Source organism: Cynoglossus semilaevis, chromosome 19 (assembly GCF_000523025.1).
Source record: "Cynoglossus semilaevis isolate Cse_v1.0 chromosome 19, Cse_v1.0, whole genome shotgun sequence".
NCBI lineage: Eukaryota > Metazoa > Chordata > Actinopteri > Pleuronectiformes > Cynoglossidae > Cynoglossus > Cynoglossus semilaevis.
This window is the reverse complement of record NC_024325.1, coordinates 13,339,336-13,357,473: the sequence shown is the minus strand read 5'-3', so window position 1 is coordinate 13,357,473 and position 18,138 is coordinate 13,339,336. Positions and strand designations below refer to the sequence as shown.

Below are 18,138 nucleotides of genomic sequence, written 5' to 3'. Positions count from 1 at the left end.
TCACATTTCCCCCATATTTACCCAAACACGTGACTGTTCTATGTCCACTGCTTGCCTGATAATTACGGAGACGACTGAGAACAGTAGTTGTTGCCATAACAGCTTTTCCGGTGTTGAACCATCCCGTCTTGTAGCCTGTGCTGTTTTCTGAATGCCTGCAGTTATTCAGCAGCAGCAGCTAACTCCCACATGAGGCTTTGTTTGCCTCCCCTTTTCTTCAAAGGCTACCCTCCCCCCTCCATGTTTGACATGCACTTTCCTTAACCTGGAAGCTATTGTCCTTCACTCTTCTTCAGTCTGAAAACACCACTGCATCTCACAAACAAACGATTTTACTGGTCGACTAGACTAAACACCAACATCAGGGATTCTTATCTGACTTTGAATTCTCTTCTTTGAACGGGATTTGGTCACGCAACAGGAAAGCAGCTGGTTGATTTGATGTTAAAGATTCAGTACAGGTATAAGGCGGATCATTTTATCAGTAGTTTCCATCTTTTTCTTCTAGGACAAGTCACAACAACTTCACACACACGCAGGATCTTTGCTCTCAGACGTTAGACAGGTGATAAATGATGAAAATTCCAATCCGACATCGCTAGAAGTGACGTAATAGAATAATAACGATAATATTCCAGAGAATATGATGGGACCATCTGTTGTTGAGGAATTTGGTAAAGGTCAAAGTTCTTCACTTGCTTAGTTAACTAGCTGTAAGGTGAGTTTCTACTTTTTTTTTTCATCTGTCGCCTGTAGGGAATTCTGTCAGTAACATCTCTGAGTGGTCTCTTTGACCTGCACAAGGTCAAATATCTGCAGCTAAAACATCATGGTTGTAACCAAGCAGCTTATTGACTTTGATCTAAAGTTCATTGCCAACAGTGTTTTTTAAATTTCTTCTCAACTTCAAGTCAAAACCAATAAAGAACAACTACATTATTGTGAAACAAAATATACAGAAATTGCACGTTTGGATATTTTTCAGACTCTTTGCAGATATGAAGTCTCAATTCATCTTCACCTTACATTCACCGATTCCTTTAATGACATGCACCATTTAAAATGCTCTTTTGATTCTCCTCTGCAGGAAGTCTCAATGAATAATCACCACGTTTGTACCATTTTACATAATGATCCTAATCTTGGTTCATCATAGATCATTTAAAAGAAAAGTATCTTGCTCTCCTGTTTTTTCTTCTTAATATGTACAGATTTAAAACGACTATGATGTCATCGTGACCCAAATTTCACCTATTGGAAAGTCCAGCTGTCAGTCACAATAAGTGTCCATTTCTATTGCCATCAGCCACAATTTATCACATACTCTAAATAATCTCTATGGGGTCTTCAGAGAGTTATCTATTGACATTTTAAATTGATTAATTTTTTTAATTGACTTTTATTTAATATGGATATGGAATCCAGTATGTCCATCAACCAATCAACATCCATCGACTTTTTAAATCAATCCAATAAGCGCCATCTCCTGTTACTCTTCTTTAAGAGACTTCTCATTTGATAATTCAGCTAAGTGACTATGACTCTCTGGTATCTTATTGGATATGTCTTTGATGGACCATCACATTGGTGATGCATAAATACTGTATGTCAAATAACGGTCTCATATTTCGACCATTTTGCGACACTGTGGGTGAGTGGGTAATTGTTAAATACATTTTGTCAAATAACGGTCTCATATTTTGACCATTTTGCGACACTTTTGGTGAGTGGGTAATTGTTAAATACATTTCCGTGAGTGGCCAGACCCTGCTGTCTGAAAGAGGCATTGCAACTAGACTTACCTTACTGACTTGCTGACTCAGCGTGATCCCTATCCATCATCAACTGTCCTAATTTGAAGTCAGCTCAGATGAGGTAGACATCATCAAGTTACATATCTCTGTAGCTGCCAAACATGGGCCGATCTGTATCCACGGTTCTGCTGCTCTGTAAAGCTTCAGTTTTTCTATTTCACATTTCACTTCTCCTGTATCTCCCCCAGGTTTCTGTCATGCACCTCTGAAAACACTCCACCCTCCGATTGCTGAGGCAGCTGGAACAGTGCCTGCTTTCACACCTGGCATATCGCACATTTTTGAGTCGTGTGGGGTTTGCGTGTCAGCGAGTGTGTGGTAGTGTGTAGGTTGTCAGGGCGTTGTTAGCAGCATTGGCCTGGACACAGGCAGTAGCCTTTCCTCATCATTAACACAGCAGTGCACCTGTGATCACTCTGATATTCTCTTTGAGAGCATTAAGGTCCTCTGTGGGGGATTTAGAGGGGGCTTGTAGGGGTCTTTGCAATTTTTATCCTATGAATTAGGTGTGGCACACTCGCCCGGCAGCCCGCCTCATGTCTGGTGGACAGGATAAAAGGGGAGAGAATTCACAAACAGGCCTTTGTTGTAGGACAGGCACTGCCTGAATGCTAATGAGCCGGTGGCCTAAACAGACAGTGGGACACAAACAAAGGGGATTCACTGAAATAAATTCAGAGTAAGTTTGGACTATTGAAGTCTGTATGATTTGTTTCTGCACAGACAAATTATGATGTGATCACAGTTAAAGCTGAATGTGCGCTGTTTATGTAAAAACTGATCCGATTCATCAGTGGACGTGGTCAGTTTGCATAAAAGATTATAATGGTCCAAGAATTCATCATCCATGCTGTTGGTTTCATCGACGTTTCTGCATCCTCTGCAGCAGATGACTTAGTGTGTTTACACCTATTTGTGTTTTTTTTAAATAAAAATGTAATGCATATTTATTGATGCGAGAAGTGGTTTTGGTTGATCAAGGTTTTCTCACAGTTCTGTTGAGATCTTCTCTATAACATTTTACCCCCATTAACAGTACAAAGGTTTTTCACCTGTGCGCAGGCACAAAGGTGTTGGCATGGTTCACAAGTTTGGCCACATCCAGTGAAGGTTGTTTTGGCTCCGGCTCAGAAGTCCTGCAAATACTCAAGCCCTGAGCGTATATGTGGTTGTAAGAAAAACACTGGTGATTGCAGCGTTTCCTGTAAGGCATATTATACAACCATTTCTGGCCAGCTCACCAAGTTTCATGTCACAACCCTTCCTCTGCAGATTTCCTGTCTGTATCTACCTTGACAACTGTCCAAAACAGACAAAAGTGTGCAGACAAATAATGAAAAGCCTTATTTGTCTCACAGCAGTGACCGTCCTTTTTAGCTACTTGGTTGGTTTCTGGGAATGGTAATGGAGGTGCTTACCTCAGACCAGACCTTTGTGCTGGATGGTTTGAGGGGGAAAGCTGATTGACTTGGCGCTAAGCTTGTTGCTTTTAGGATATTCAGCACAGTGATGATGACCACAGGGCCTGGGGATGAGAAGGCCTTTGTTGGGGCAGAGCAGCAAGTCAGTGTGCTGTCGTCAAAGGTCTCATTGGGATAAAGGTCTCCTATTTTTAGACTTTGAATACAGCTTGGTACCTGAAGGCCCATCCTGTTACCTTAATGTCTCGTCTTTCTCGCACTCCCAATATGACACGGACTCACAAAGGTTTGGAGTTTGATCAAAAGGTCAAAACTGGATTACTGCTCATGCTTGTAACTGCTCGGTTAATCCTTGTAATCAAAGCTTCATACATTGTGGTTAGTACTTTTGTCCAGAGATACTTAATCCATGTTGAGGAAGGAAGTCGTTTATCCTTAAATTGATATTTATGTTTGACATGGAAACTGTAGACAAGTAAAGAGCAGAGCTGCACGGATGTGGTCAGGGCTTTATTCTGGATTATGGAACATAATAGTTGCACTTGTTCTCTGTCCAGTTTTGATGAATGCAGTCACTAACGTGTCAAGTCATCCGCATGGTCACAATAGTTGTTTGGGCTGCAAGAAGGAAATAACCATCAGGTTAGGTACCAAAATTAATGGACAAATGTTTTGGTAATCATCCGAAGAATTATTCTGTTTTTTAGCTTTGAAAAATACCCGATTTGACGTGTTTAAACCACAAAAGTTTTACTAGAAACAAGTAACTCCACTACAGTGGACTGTGTTATTATTGAATTAAGCGTGTGTTTACACTACAGTTAACAGTGGACTGTGTTATTATTGAATTAAATAACTATATGTTTTTTTATTTAATTTTCTATATTTTATTCCAGTGGGGTTTTCCACAAACATTTCTCAAATTTGTTTTGTTTTGCTTTGACCTAAGGGAAACCACCCCAGAAGTAGTTCCAGTGTTTAGCCTGTTGACCTTTAATTAGCCATCCTGTGGCTGTGGTGCAGCCCGCATGCCAGTGCACAGCAGCTTTGAGGGAGGGGTGTGCTGATGAGCGCTGGATGCCCAGGAACAAGCTGCAGTCGCTGCAGAACATCAGAACCAAACATAAATAAATCATTAATGCTGCTGCTGCTTTAATGAAGACTCACCCACCGGGTGTTATCATGAAAAATTAATGCTGCTGCCGCTGAAAGAGTTGCTAACCAGTAGGGATGATTAGCCATTCTTTAAAAAAAAAAGAAAAGCCAGTGTTGGTGAACTGTGAAGGGAGAGAACGATGTGGTGAAACAAGCAGCAGAACATTTCAACACACCATCATGTTTTTGTGAGTTTTGTGCAGGTGTGAAGGTCATGTGGCCGCTAGGACGTTAAGTGAGTCTCAGCAGATCCTCCCAAAAGCCTGATTTTGTTCCACTTAACATTTTCCAGGCCTTGCTGGATTACGTTCTATTTACTACACAAATATACAGTTCAGCATTTTTTTCCCTCGTCGTCTTTCACCATCATTTCTGTGGCTGGTATTTTACACCACACAGAAACAGTGACGTTACTTCAACACCAGCCACGACACATTTTGTTCATTTTCGTATCATATTGGTACAAAGATGTTAATGAGGAATTGTGGTAATGTTTTTGGTGGTAAGAGTTTTTACAAAACCTTGTTAGAGTTTAAATCCGACTTTTCCCAATCGACACCTGTTAACATACAAAATCAATAGAAAATAGTTTGCTCCAGAAAAAAAAGAAAATGTACCAACAAAACTGACTGCGCTCTGGCACAATGCAAGCTCTTGTCCACCATAGGTCAGTATCAGCTTGGTGATTTTCCCGTGGCTGAGTGCTGAGTGAGGCCACAGCAATGTGGATGATGCAGGGCTCTGTGTGTCAGGTCCTGACCTGGAGCTGCTGTACACTCTGCTGCACGACAAAGGGGGGGTTATTGGGGGTGGGTCAGCGATGCATACAGAGGTGCCTTTGAGGAGATTTGCAGCACTTTTCTATCTCCCTCCATGTGAAAGAATAAAAGCCGGGCTCTTCCCTGTCACCACGGGATCAGACCGATGGAAGATTTGTGCCAGATGCTGGTCCTGAAAAGCAGCCACATCACTGAGTCTTGGAGCTCTTATCGTCTCTGTAGGGCTGCATGCTTTTTCACTGTGTGAGAGCCTGAGTGCATGTGCTGTTTGATGTGGAGAAGTACACCGTGTCCTTCAGGTGTTGGAGAACTCGTCCTCCTCCCCGTCATCCACTCTGAATAGCTTTTTTGAGGAATAATCAGTGTCAGCAGATCCCTTATCCAGACCCTGAGACCCTCAGTTGTTTTGTTAATAGTTTCTCTCTTGGAAAAAAAAACTTCACTTCAAATGTCATGTTGATCTTTGAGGAAGGGTGAACACCTGCAGTCCTGCATATTTCTCATAAAGGCATTAATAATCTGTATTAAAGGATTTAAAAGATGACATGCAGCAGTTGACACTTTTCAGAAAATTACAAACAACTTGAACTTCTAAAAATATCTACATTTAAATAAAAACAAGAATACAGACATTTAGACATTCCCTGGCTTTTTTACTCCTGGTCACCAGGTGTATCAGAATAAGAGTCTGTGTAAAACACAATGTCAGAACTACTGTTTAGGGAAATTGTAAGCCAATAATTAATAGCCAATAGTAATTTTTTCTTCAGTAAAAACCATCGAGAACGTACAGAGCATTTATCGCCAGACCTTTTCATGTTCTCAGAGACATTTAGCCTCATTTCATGGTCCATCAGTTTTGTGGGGGATTAAGATTGGTTAAAAAAAAGGTTGGCCGACGTGTTGTGTCAGGGGTGATTTGGGTTCTTATCAGTGGCAGAGCTGTAGACCCACCAGGGCCTAAGCTGACAGATCTCATCAGATGAGGGGGAAGCCACTAATGGTGACCTCTTAAGTTAGCGTCTGAGGGTATTGTCTGTGAATTAGGGACATAATGAGCGACTGTATGCAAAGCTCATACTGGAGGTCAGTCATTGTGTCTGCTGTTTTGTCTGTACTTGTATTGTCTGGAATGTATTGTACTGTATGAACAAAAAAGAAAAACATATATTTTGTGTCCTCATTTGCTCTTGTGGTTCAGCCTTTGTCCCCAGATAAACTTTCTTTCTTTGATTGTTTTGTTGTTGTTGAAAGTTGAAAGTTGCACAGATTGAACCGTCAATAAAATCAGTTGATTGTAACTCCGAGCTAATGAGTGTAGGATTGCCATGCAGTCAGCTGAATGAAGCTGTTGTGAGGACAAGGCCTGGTTTCTTCTAAATCACCAAGATTTTCCAAGAAAAAAACTTTAGTTCGACGGTGAAAAAAACAACAACACAATTTTGCCTGAAGAAACATGTGACTGTAATTATCTTATACAATAATGTATTGTAAGAAAACTGTCAGCATTGTAAACACAAAAAGCAAAAAAAAGAGAAAAACCATGGATATTTGAATGTTAATTGCGATGTTGTGAAATGAAATATCGTGATATTTCAAGAAAAAACATGGATATTTGAATGTTAATTGTGATGTTGTGAAATGTATGGATATTTTCTTAAACCCTTGATGATTTCACAGTCGGTGCTCTCTGAAAAATCTACATCTACTGCTGAAGGACATCCGCAATTGAAACCGTCTGTGTTTGTTCTGGTGTGTGTTTCTTCACACTCATGTTCATTCATCTGAAAGGTCAATCACGTGGCACCGTGTCCAACAGACCTGATCCTGTCAACACATTCAAATACACCGTGCTGCGTTGTTTTTCTTTTTCAGCCTGACTGAAAGAATCAGCTCTGTATCATCCAGACTCACAGAGCCGACAGCCACAAATGTATGCGCTCTCTGCACACAGGCATCGGTTCTGCTTGTCAGGGTCCATAGATCACCGGTCAGGGCTGTTTGTGCCTCAGTCGGTGCGGCATAAAGTCACAACAGGAACAGATAAGACCAGTCCCAGGTTGGCTTTTTGGAAGCCAAATCCTCCGGCAGCCCCCCAAGTGCTAATCGGATTAGTTGAAAATTTAGCAGCCTGCCCTCGCTGCGGCCCCCCCTCACCCCACCCCCCTTGAAAAAGAGAGCATTCAGACTTGTGTGACATGTTTTGCAGAACAATCGTCCTAATCAGCGTCTTTCTGTTGTCTCTAAAACATTTTTTCACTGTTGTCACTGTAAACACGTGGAACAGTTTTAACCTCTGCGTTGGAGGTGACCTGTCATCTTTGGGTTGACTGCCGGGCAGTTGTCAAGGGGAGGGGGCGATGGGGATACGGTCTCCCCAGGTGGGGGAACAATAGTGTGACGGGTTGTCTTCAGAGCAATGGTTGGCTGGACATGGGGGCAGAGCAGGGGAAAAAAATGTTTCGACAATAATTGTGGGAGGAGCAGTCAGTAGTGGGGGGCAGCAGGGTGGCAACTGGACCCTTAAAGCTTCTTTCATGCTTGGTCTGTTTCAAGCAGTGCTGAAAATGCATGAGTTTGACTGAGGTCCTGTGGGTTGTTTACATTTTTCCTTGTTCTGTTTCTGAACTCAAGATTAGAATTTAGAAAATCTAAATGTACATGACTAACGGGTTGACCTTTGGATTTGAATTGAGAGATTTAGCAAATGTTTCAACAGAAACACGTACTGTGTGTATTGTGGTAGAAGAAGGAGGAAAAGTTTTGCATCTTGAAACCGAGATTTAACCAAGAAAATTCTTGTTGTTTCAATCTTGTTTCTTTTGTCACTTTCTTAGTGGGCCTCTCTAAACCAGCAGCCAAGTCCAACATGTATTAGAAAGATGTTGGCTCATTTAGTAAACAGTTCACTGTCAATCCTGGCAAGCCTCCACCATGCTTGCAATTTCTTCCCATCATTCCCTGGGAACAGATTCTTCGGCCAAGATGTGGTTACAGTCAGGCAAAATAGGCAAAAACTCAGTGGTGTGGACAAGAGGCCTTTTCTTCTGTCTTCTGTTAACATAGCTGACTGTCTCCAGGTTGGATGGAGAACAGGGCCCAGCCTGCCAAACACAATACATGTCAGAAATAGACTGAGGTCCAGGATTAGCAGTAGATCTAAACACAAAGACAGAGAGTGCTGTTAACTGTGAATTGTCCATGTTCGTGCGCAGTATTTGCAGAAATGTATTTATTCTTGTGCTTTTCTGTGTCTCACAGCCTGGGCCAAGGTGACTTTGGACATGAATGAGACTGCTGAAGTGTACTTGGGCGCCACGGCTGAGATTCGCTGCAACTATGAATTCACCAACGTCGCCAAAGAGCCCAGTTTTATCATGATCCAGTGGTTTGTGGTGAGTTTTCTCTGGGAGCTGCCGCATAAAAAAGTGATACATGTGAGAACGGCACAGCTGCATGTGTTGTTGATTATATTCAGTCAGTTTAGAAATCAGTTTATTATTGTAGGGTCGAAATTTGATATACAGTCACAATGCTGTGAAGGTGTGAATATTGTCCTTTAATTAATTTAAATTGAATTAAACAACTTCATCAGTTCATTTTAGCCAGGCCTGGGCTGTTTGTCATTTGTGTTGTTTAGCTTTACTCGGTATATACTATTTTCATTATTTATTAATAACTCCATTCACTTTATTAAAGTAATTGTAGACCTGCAGTCTCTGTAACTGCATATACTATTTTCATTCTTTATTAATAACTCCATTTGCTTTATTAAAGTAATTGTAGACCTGCAGGGGTCAACAGGGAACAAAACACAGTTTAATCACAAAGTATCAACTACTATAAAAGATGTCAATTTTAGTGAGAAGTGAAGTTGGCGCTGACTGTCTTTCTCTCCTGCAGCGAGCTGTCGGTAAGTCAAGAAGACGTATCTCCTACATGGACAACGAGTTCAACATCGCGGACAACGAAACGGACTACACGGGTCGGATCGGTGTTTCCAAAACCGAGCATGGAGTTTTGCTCACAATTTCTGACGTGCAGCTTTCAGACAACAGGGAATTTTTCTGTTCGGTGAACGGGCTGGCTGCCGGCAGTGCTGAGGGCAAGACCAACCTCTCTGTGTTTGGTAAGAATTCTCACCAAGACTAACAATGTGGTCTTCTTCCTCTGTCTTCTTCTTGTGTGTTCGTAATGTATAATCTTTCAATGCAGCTCCTCCAGAGCCTCCAGTGATCGAGGGCATCACTGCTGGAATATCTGTGACCAAAGATGTGCCGTCTAAGGTGAGTCCTTTTAGGCCACATGGGGTCAAGGATGATTTGGTTGTGGTCAGGGTGACCTAATTATAACAACAACAAATGTTTTTTTGTTGTTTTTTTTTTCATCCAGATTGCATCATGTGAGGTAAAGAACGGCTTCCCTCAACCCAACATCACCTGGTACAAAAACGGCCTCTCACTGGAGCCAACAATAGGACGTGAGTTTACACAGAAGACAAGTTCTTGTCTCTTTTTTGCACAACAACAGAAAAGAAAATTACCTTTTAACATCAAAACATCAAACTGCAAGTTGCATTCATTTCCCAATATGTAAAAAAAAAAATAGCCCGAAAGACGTGTAAGTGACAAGTAAACTCAAAATTCATCTTTGTCATTTTTAATGTAACTAAAATGTCCCGATTGATCACCAGAAATAAACGTCTTGACCCTGACCTGGAAGACCAAGGACCTCTACTCTGTCCAGAGCACCCTGGAGTACAAGGTGACCAAGGAGGACAAGGATGCCCAGTTCACCTGTGCAGCGATCTACTACATCCCACAGGGCATCAGGACGACTGAGTCCAACGCCGTCAACATCACAGTCCACTGTGAGTTTGAAATTCTGTGGACTTTCTATGTCCATGTCACAAAAGTGAAAAGTGAAAAGCTTATAAAGAAAAAGTACTGACAAAAAAATGCGAAGTTTCTCAGTAAATTAAAATATTGCAGAAAATCTTGACAACTTCTGCTCATCAGGCCCAGTAAATAAATACATTACAATACATATACAATTATTAAAATTAAAATATTTATATAACACTTTCCAAAAGATTTTTTTTTATATAATAAATTCTGTCATTGTGAAGCGTTTTCGAAGCCGTGTCACTTCCTGTCTCTCCCCTGTGGTCCATTGTTGTTGAAACACTTGTCTGGACATTGTGACAGTTCTGGCCAAACACAGTCTGGGCCGTCACGGCTGTGTAAAACGGTCTTGTTAGTGCTGAATAAGCTCCCTTAATTTGATTGTGTGTGTGTGTGTGTGTGTGTGTTTAGACCCCACCACCATGGTGGAGCTGTGGAAGGAGTCTCCTCAGGGCTTGGTGAAAGAGGGAGATACTGTGGAGCTGCGTTGTCAGGGCGATGGCAACCCCCCGCCATCCTTCGTTTTCAGTAGAGTTCAAGTAAGAATGGAGTCTTTTCTCACCCCCAAAATCCCCCCCCAGGGAGACCGGGTGACACACAGGGGACGTGTATGGAATGTTTTTGATATGCAGGGCTCACAGGGTTTTTCATGTAGACATGTAGTGTGCAGGGTCCTGTCAGCTCTGACCCTGCAGATCCAGACTCACACTGACAAGAGCTCATGGCTACCACTTGTTCCCATGTCACACACACACACACACACACACACATATTCGTCTGTCTATTGTAAATGCAGAATGTAAAACTTGATCTAAAATAAAAAATATATTATTGTCGTTTTAGCTTAGTATCTGCACAGTTTGGATTATTCTCTTTCGAAAAATAAAAAAAATATAAATATATATTATCCTGAGGGGGAAAAGGCTTAATGTGACCTTGAGTTGCTTTTTCCGTTGATGATGTGGATTCAAAATGTCTTGTTTTATCCTGGTTCTTCTAAATCAAAAACATTATTCAGAAATGAACTTTGTTTCTGTTGCAGGATGTGGATAACGAACTGAAGAGCAGCGGTGACGTTGTGATCCTGTCACCAGTCACACGAAAGGACAGTGGCATCTACCAGTGTCGACCTGTTGGCTTTGACAGAAACACTGATGTCAAAGGAGAGGTGCAGCTGACTGTGCACTGTGAGGAAAAACAAAAACACACACACATTCACAGTCGTATTCACAAATACTCAGAGTTTCACTGCCATAAACATTTGATTTGAATCTGAGATATGATATGGGGAAAAGGAAACTGCATTTTAATAATTTATGTGAACACAAATGTCACATACATGTGATTGTGAAGAATGTGTTTCTGTCTTTCACCATCTGCAGATTTGGACCCAGTCGTGGTCGTTCCTAAAGAGTCTGAGTTGATGTTCAAGGGTGAAGATCTCACCGCCAGCTGCAACGCTTTGTCCTCCTTGAAAACATCCACCGTCTGGTATAAGGTACGGCTTTACCATTAATCTTAAAGCTCTGTTAAGTTGTATACTGCGTAAACCAAGTGGATCAAACTCCAGGCTCATGGACCAAATCTCTCTGTCAGTAGTTGGAATATAAACCTCTTGGGCCCTGCACCTTATTCTGATGGAGTTTGACACCCCTCCTCTCCCCCGGCATAAACCATTTCCACATATGTTTTCATTCATTTTGTGTGTTTAGAATGAGAAGCAAGTGGGCGAGGGAACCACCTTACACATCCAGCAGGCCACCTATGAAATGACTGGAGAGTACACTTGTGTGGTGGCTGTTTCCACCGTGCCCGGGATGCAAGTCAGCGGCTCCGTCCACATTATCGTTCAAGGTCAGTCTGTGCTCGCCGGCACTGTACTACTGTCTCCCCTGCACCGTGAGTCAGTCTCTGAAACTGTGCCACTAAAGACGTCTGCAGCCTCCTCAAGCTGCTGGACAGTTTTAAATCTGAAACATCTGTGTGGGAAGTATTTGGTTTCACTGACAGCTTCTCAAACAATCGTGAGAATGAGTGTTTACATTAAACAGAGGAGCAATCAACACTTCAGAATACCGACAACTGTGATCGTTTGTGTGCAGGGGATCCTCAGCTGGTGGGAGCAGAGGAGGAGGTGCACATGGAGGAGGCTACAGGCCGCATGGTGAACCTGAGCTGTGAGGCTTGGGGCTATCCTTCTCCCAGCGTCTCCTGGAACGTCATTGGCAGCAAGGTATTCCTCATTGTCAACACGAATTAGAAAAACTGTGTTCTCCACGTACTGACCAAATAACAGGAATAACCTGCACACCAGACCATCTGTACGTTTGATTATTGAGTTAACTCTTTAATTAGACATTATGATATTTTTGTGTGCACTGGCCGACTGACTTTTACCACTGAGTACTTTCTGGTTGCAGCAGGAAGTGGAGCGGCTCTGTTAGCTATTAAAAAAACATACACTTCTGCCTTATATCATTTATTTTTATTTCGGCAGGTAACTATTTCAATATGGGTTCTTGGACTCGTCATTTCCTGGCAAAAGCAGTTGAATTTGTCAAGTCAGATATTTTTACTAATGTTATGGTAGAGGTTTTTTTTTTCTGACCAGACGTGTAAACAGTAACCTGATCAACTGTGCGTGTCTGTGCAGGAGTGGTATGAGGTGGTGAGCAAATCAGAAGAGCACAAGACCCAGAGTGTGGTGTCGGTCAGAGTCACCTCGGACATCAGCGCTCAGTGCAACGCTAGCAACGACTTAGGCAGTGGCCTCAAGATCTTCAACGTCAAAGCCAGTAAGAGCTGTTTATAATGTGTGGGGTGGGGGGGGGCATGTGTGGGTGATTTAATCCAATCACTGTAACATGTGGTAGTTCAGTTTGATTTCCAACAGAGCTAAATTGGCAGAAAATGACTCGACTTGTATTTTCACCACATAGGGCCAATAATCATGGGGCTTTAGTGGCCAACATCTGGTATCCAGTGGTCTAAATGTAGTATCCAGGATGTGGGCCAAATCTAAGCCAAAATGACAGTAGCAAGTGGCAAGGGAGGAGGACAGAGAATTAGTAGGAAAAGAGTGAGGCTGGACAAAAAAAAAACAAACAAACAAGGTGAAAGACTGAAAACTATTTACTGAGCTGAGAGATGGTGATGTGGTGTTGGGAGAAAACACCAGGCTGGAATGGAAGGTTAGGAAGTGGGTGGAAAAAAAACAGTTGTGCGTGTTTAGGAGTCAGTGACACTATTGGGCCGTGTGTGTGTTTTTTGTTTGATGTCGATGGACATCAGTGACACTACTGTGTTTTTTGTTTGATGTCGATGGACAGCTGCCCACTTTGATCGCTCTTCTTCTTCTTTTTGACAGTTCCCAGGGTCACCTCTTCGACTCCCTTCTCTCCAGGTAAGACTGCCACCTGGAGGATGATCCTTTTCTAATAATCACTAAAACACAGTGTTTACTATCTTAAATAAGCAGCAGGAGAGCAGTGTGGTTAGCACAACAGTCACTTAACACCAGCTTAACCAGTTTAACCAGGTTAACTGACCTTTGGTCAATACAGTGGTCTGTAATTAACCAGAAACAACCAACAGAAAGCAAGGGATTTTTGTGTGTGTGATTGTTTGTTATTCACTGAGCGTTAAAGGTGCTGTTTATGTCACACAGTCCATTTAACAGGCCCTCTGACTTATTAAGACTAAGTACATCACTGTTTAATGAGTGTGATAGAAATGACTGGAGGCCGCACTCACTTTGTCACTAGAACATGGCTCATAATGTTGTAGTGTTCAGGACATGGAGTTATATGGAGATAAATTTCATCTATTTTATCTATTAATAACTGAGACACTTTTCCAGGAACTAAAAGTGTGAATATGAGCCAGACCCTGATGATGCTCTTAAAGTCCTAAATTGGAACCTGATGATGCTCTTAAAGTCCTAAATTTTCAGCTCAGTGTGATTACCTTCATAATAATTTGGGGGAGGAGGGGGGGTCCATTTAAAGTCCATCCTGCTGAGAACATGAGAGCTGAAATTGAACGACCTTGAAAATAAGCAAGTGCAGTTACACAAACACACAGTGATCAGTGTCTCAGATTTTATGGTTAGAGTAAACGAATAATGCTGCAATGCAGTGTGTAGCGGGTATAAATAAATGACAACTCCTATCTGTATGAGTGGTAGAGTAATAAAATAAGAATTTACTGAGTTGTAGGAAGGCAAAGTGCACAGTGTATATAATCGAATAAGCTGTGGGCCACAGGAGCAGCCAGAGCTACATGGAGACATAAATGAAGGGCAAATAATGTACAGCCTTCTCTGTTGTACATATATATACTCTTTACAATGACATGTGATATATATATATATTTATTTATATATGTGTGTATACACTATATTATATCTAAATCTGTTCTCTCTGTCTTCTTGCGTGTGTGTGTGTAGCCGAGGGCAGCGGGGTGATCATCGTTGTGATCATTCTGTCTCTGCTGCTGCTGGCCATCCTCGGCAGCCTTCTCTACTTCCTTCACAAGAAAGGAAAGATTCCCTGCGGACGTGCAGGAAAGCAAGAAATGTGAGTGTTCTGAATCTGAAAGTACACAATAACCACAGCAGCAACAACAGCAAGTCCATTTATCCTTAACCATGTTATGAAAACCTTTAACAAAGACTGACTGTTTTTTTTTATCTGCAGCACCAAAGAGAAGACGACCAAAGACGACATTGTGGTAGAGATGAAGAGCAGCACGCAGACCGAAGGCACCATCCTCCTGAAGGCCGTGAACGGAGACAAAAAGGACCCAAATGAGAAGGTAACGGCTGTTCTGAAAAGTGAGAGGGAACTGTTTTTTACAGTGTGATGTTGGTGGTGCTGACAACATTATTGTAATACAAGTGGAACAGTTTTTGCCCCCTTTGAGTACTGTTTACGTTTGCTTGCTGAGTGCAACACAACGTAGCATCACTGTGTCTTTCTACTTAGGAAAAAGTAGGTGGATTGAACCAAGTTATTCTCTTGTCAAACATGGTTTTGACTGAAGTCTCTCCCTGTATTTCAGTAAAATCACTGTCAGGTCAAGCATCAGGACACGTTGAAGACAACGATCAAGTGTTTGCTGGAGAATGAAAGAGATATGATGGTCCGACTCATATAAGATCTGCAGGAGGAATGCACTCCAAAGCCTGGACATTCTCCCATTAAGATTTGTTCTCAGCAGTATTTAGATGTACGTACACACACACACACACACACACTTGAATGATCATTTTGTTCCTGAAGATTTACTTTCTTCCTTTGTTTGGAATGTTCCACATGGTTTCTGTTCAGTTCCATGAGTGTGTGGCGACGCACCTTTGCTCTTCATCCACTCTTTTTGTTCAGTGAAGTGTAAATATATATATTTTGTTATTTAAGAGGTTTTCTGGTGCTCAGATTTTCATTTTACAGCACTGTCTGTTCAGAGTTGAGAAGAGTTCAGGAGTAGAAAGACCAAACATCGGCTGACCTTCATGACAGAACCACTCACTTGGACCACATAAATTAATTATAGGCCTTTTTCTGACCTTATCTGGTATATGGACTCTGGGTCACATTCTCAGCCATTGATTATTATCATTTTATATACATCTTGTATCCTTATATCCAGAATTGAGACAACAAAAAACAGTTGAAAAAGGTCCATGTTTGGTATCCAGGGGCCAATATTCTACACAGCCTAAAATAGAGGTCCAATAAAAGTTGGCAACAAGTGGCCCGCCCTGACTGGATACAAGATCTGGGCTATAATGGGTTTGGTTATGTTATTGATTCTGGCCATATCTGGCTTTCAAGTGTAGGAGTGGGCTACAGTGAACCAGACCAACAGCTTTTGTTTTATTCAGGCTTAGATGTTGCATATGATCATACGTCCAGTTATGGGCCACGACAGGCAAATTATTTTTTACTATTCGTAGACCAAGTGACCAATTATGCTCTGTGAGAATAAGGTCTTTAAAAGGCGTTTGTTTTTCTGGCACCACAATCTGACAAACTACTGTCTTTTTTCCTTTTCCCATTTGTAAATACATTGGTGTTGAGACCAGCTAGAGGTGACCGTGAAAGAAGGTCAGAGGTCGGTGAGCTGCTGTGTCTGTTTTTGAATTGCTTCATACACTGAAATATTTTTGTTGTTTTTCTTGGTTTGTTCTCAGTGTCTGTTCTATGTATAGAATGTAAAACTAAAAAAAAAAGTTTTTCTACATTGCCGCGATGACTTGCAACAGCGTTATCACAGTTGTGACATGTTTTTTTGCTCATGTTTTTGTTTCAGAGTTTAGATGTTTCAGAAGTGTCCAGGAACAGATTCTCCTCAGGCAAAAATGTTTGACAAGGGTTTGATATTTTGCCGCCTTTACTGTTCAGAAAAAGGTTCAACTACATCTGTATTGATTTGAAAAGTCATTCTGCTTGTCAAGAGTTTTTTTTTTTTGTGATATTTTAACCAATGGGAAAACACTTTTAAAAGTCACCATTGCATTTTCTGTTCTGAATGTGTGTAAATTGAGTACACCATTTATTGCTTCTGTCTTTTTATATTTTTTTCAAGAAAATGTTGCCAAATAAAAGTTCCATTTGGAAAATGCGTTCACGTTAGACAGTGGGCAGTGACCTTATTTATACTTTTTAAATGAGGTCTTATTAATCATTTCTAAATAGACAATAAAACAAGGTCTTATTAATCATTTCTAAATAGATATTTATATTAAATTAATAACTAATAACGCTCTAACATACAGGGAGGCGCTGGACATGGGATGCAGTGAATTCAATATTAACATCTGATGTGTGAAGTTCAGACTAATCCCAGCAGGAGGCAGAGGTGGGACAAGTTTTTTTTGTCTGGTTGTGAATACAGAGACCTCACAGCTTTAAGGGCCCTGAACAAAAAGCATTTCAAAGAAGCTTGATGTCTTTCATGTTTCTTCTTAGCCTCTGACACAGAGGGGACGAGATCTCAAGTCACTTTGACTTTCCACATTCACTTGATCTCAGCCTTTGAACACTAGAGGGGCGACTAGCACTCGTGGAAGTGTGAGAGGCAGAGAAAACATTAGGGGCGACTAGCACTCTTGGCCGTGGAAGTGTGAGAGGCAGAGAAAACACATTCACACATGGACACACACACACACAGACTTTCTCCCCGCTGGTTTGATAAATAAGAACAAATCGCCTCATCAAAAAAGTCATACTGTAGTATAAAGATTTCATCCGTGCCAAATTTTCTTTAGTTCCTTAATGAGGAAGTCAAGAGTCACGTGAGACTACTTGAGAGTGGTGTAGAATATGTATAAGGGTAGGCAGCCAGAGTAGAGGTATATATTTTTTGCACCAGTACTACATTATAATACATCATTAAATTGCAATTATAAAAGCCTCTGTTTCTGGACAGCAGGGGAAAAAAGATTATGTTCTCTCTCTGCAGACCTTACTGATCCTGAATTTGTTGCAGATGTCAGTGTTGTTTTGTGACCTTCCTCCTCCTCACTGCAGCTGGAAATGTGAGCTACTGTTAATATGGGTTCCTGCTCCTGCTGATAGCAGTCTGGGAGCAGAGCTCCCTCTTCCTGCCTACTCACTGTGGGACTGAACTTAATGTTTTGGTTCCTACTGAGCCCTGTGGGCACAAAAAGCCACTGATTATATTTTAACTCACATACCTCAGTGACAACAGAAAGAAAGAAGATAAAAAACCCACTATTATGTGTTTGTGTGACCTTGTATAAAATGTATATATTACTAATCTTTTGGAAGACAGTATTTTGGTATATAAATACAATAGAACAATTGTATTCTTCTAAACTGTTCTCACTTTGGAAACTTAAATTCCAAATTAACATTAAAACAAAACACTCCAATAGTTTTTACAGATATGTTGGCCAATTTGAAGGGCAATTGTTAGAGCACAAAACAAACATTTTCTCCTTTATGTCACTTTAAGGGTTCCGTAAGAAAATCCTTAAAACTTTAAGAAGAGCGCGTTCATGTGTGTAGCTTTAGCGTTGGTTTTTCTCTTCTTATCTCTG

The 18,138-nt window shown here is 41.3% G+C and overlaps 1 protein-coding gene across 2 annotated transcripts in view; it reads left to right on the top strand.

Annotated features, from left to right (window-relative positions):
• mcama (melanoma cell adhesion molecule a) overlaps nt 1-16,699 on the top strand; it is a 48,426-nt gene extending 31,727 nt beyond the window's left edge. For both annotated transcript variants that reach the window (XM_008333096.3, XM_025065845.1), the window contains 15 exons: nt 8,431-8,564; nt 9,073-9,298; nt 9,385-9,455; nt 9,562-9,649; nt 9,863-10,039; nt 10,485-10,612; nt 11,116-11,260; nt 11,456-11,571; nt 11,786-11,927; nt 12,176-12,306; nt 12,727-12,868; nt 13,441-13,476; nt 14,521-14,650; nt 14,771-14,888; nt 15,135-16,699. In XM_008333096.3, coding sequence (XP_008331318.1) covers nt 8,431-8,564; nt 9,073-9,298; nt 9,385-9,455; nt 9,562-9,649; nt 9,863-10,039; nt 10,485-10,612; nt 11,116-11,260; nt 11,456-11,571; nt 11,786-11,927; nt 12,176-12,306; nt 12,727-12,868; nt 13,441-13,476; nt 14,521-14,650; nt 14,771-14,888; nt 15,135-15,137 — 1,787 coding nt within the window. In that variant the 3' untranslated portion in view covers nt 15,138-16,699. The remainder of the gene's footprint in view (nt 1-8,430; nt 8,565-9,072; nt 9,299-9,384; nt 9,456-9,561; nt 9,650-9,862; nt 10,040-10,484; nt 10,613-11,115; nt 11,261-11,455; nt 11,572-11,785; nt 11,928-12,175; nt 12,307-12,726; nt 12,869-13,440; nt 13,477-14,520; nt 14,651-14,770; nt 14,889-15,134) is intronic.
• The last annotated feature ends 1,439 nt before the right edge of the window (nt 16,700-18,138 follow it).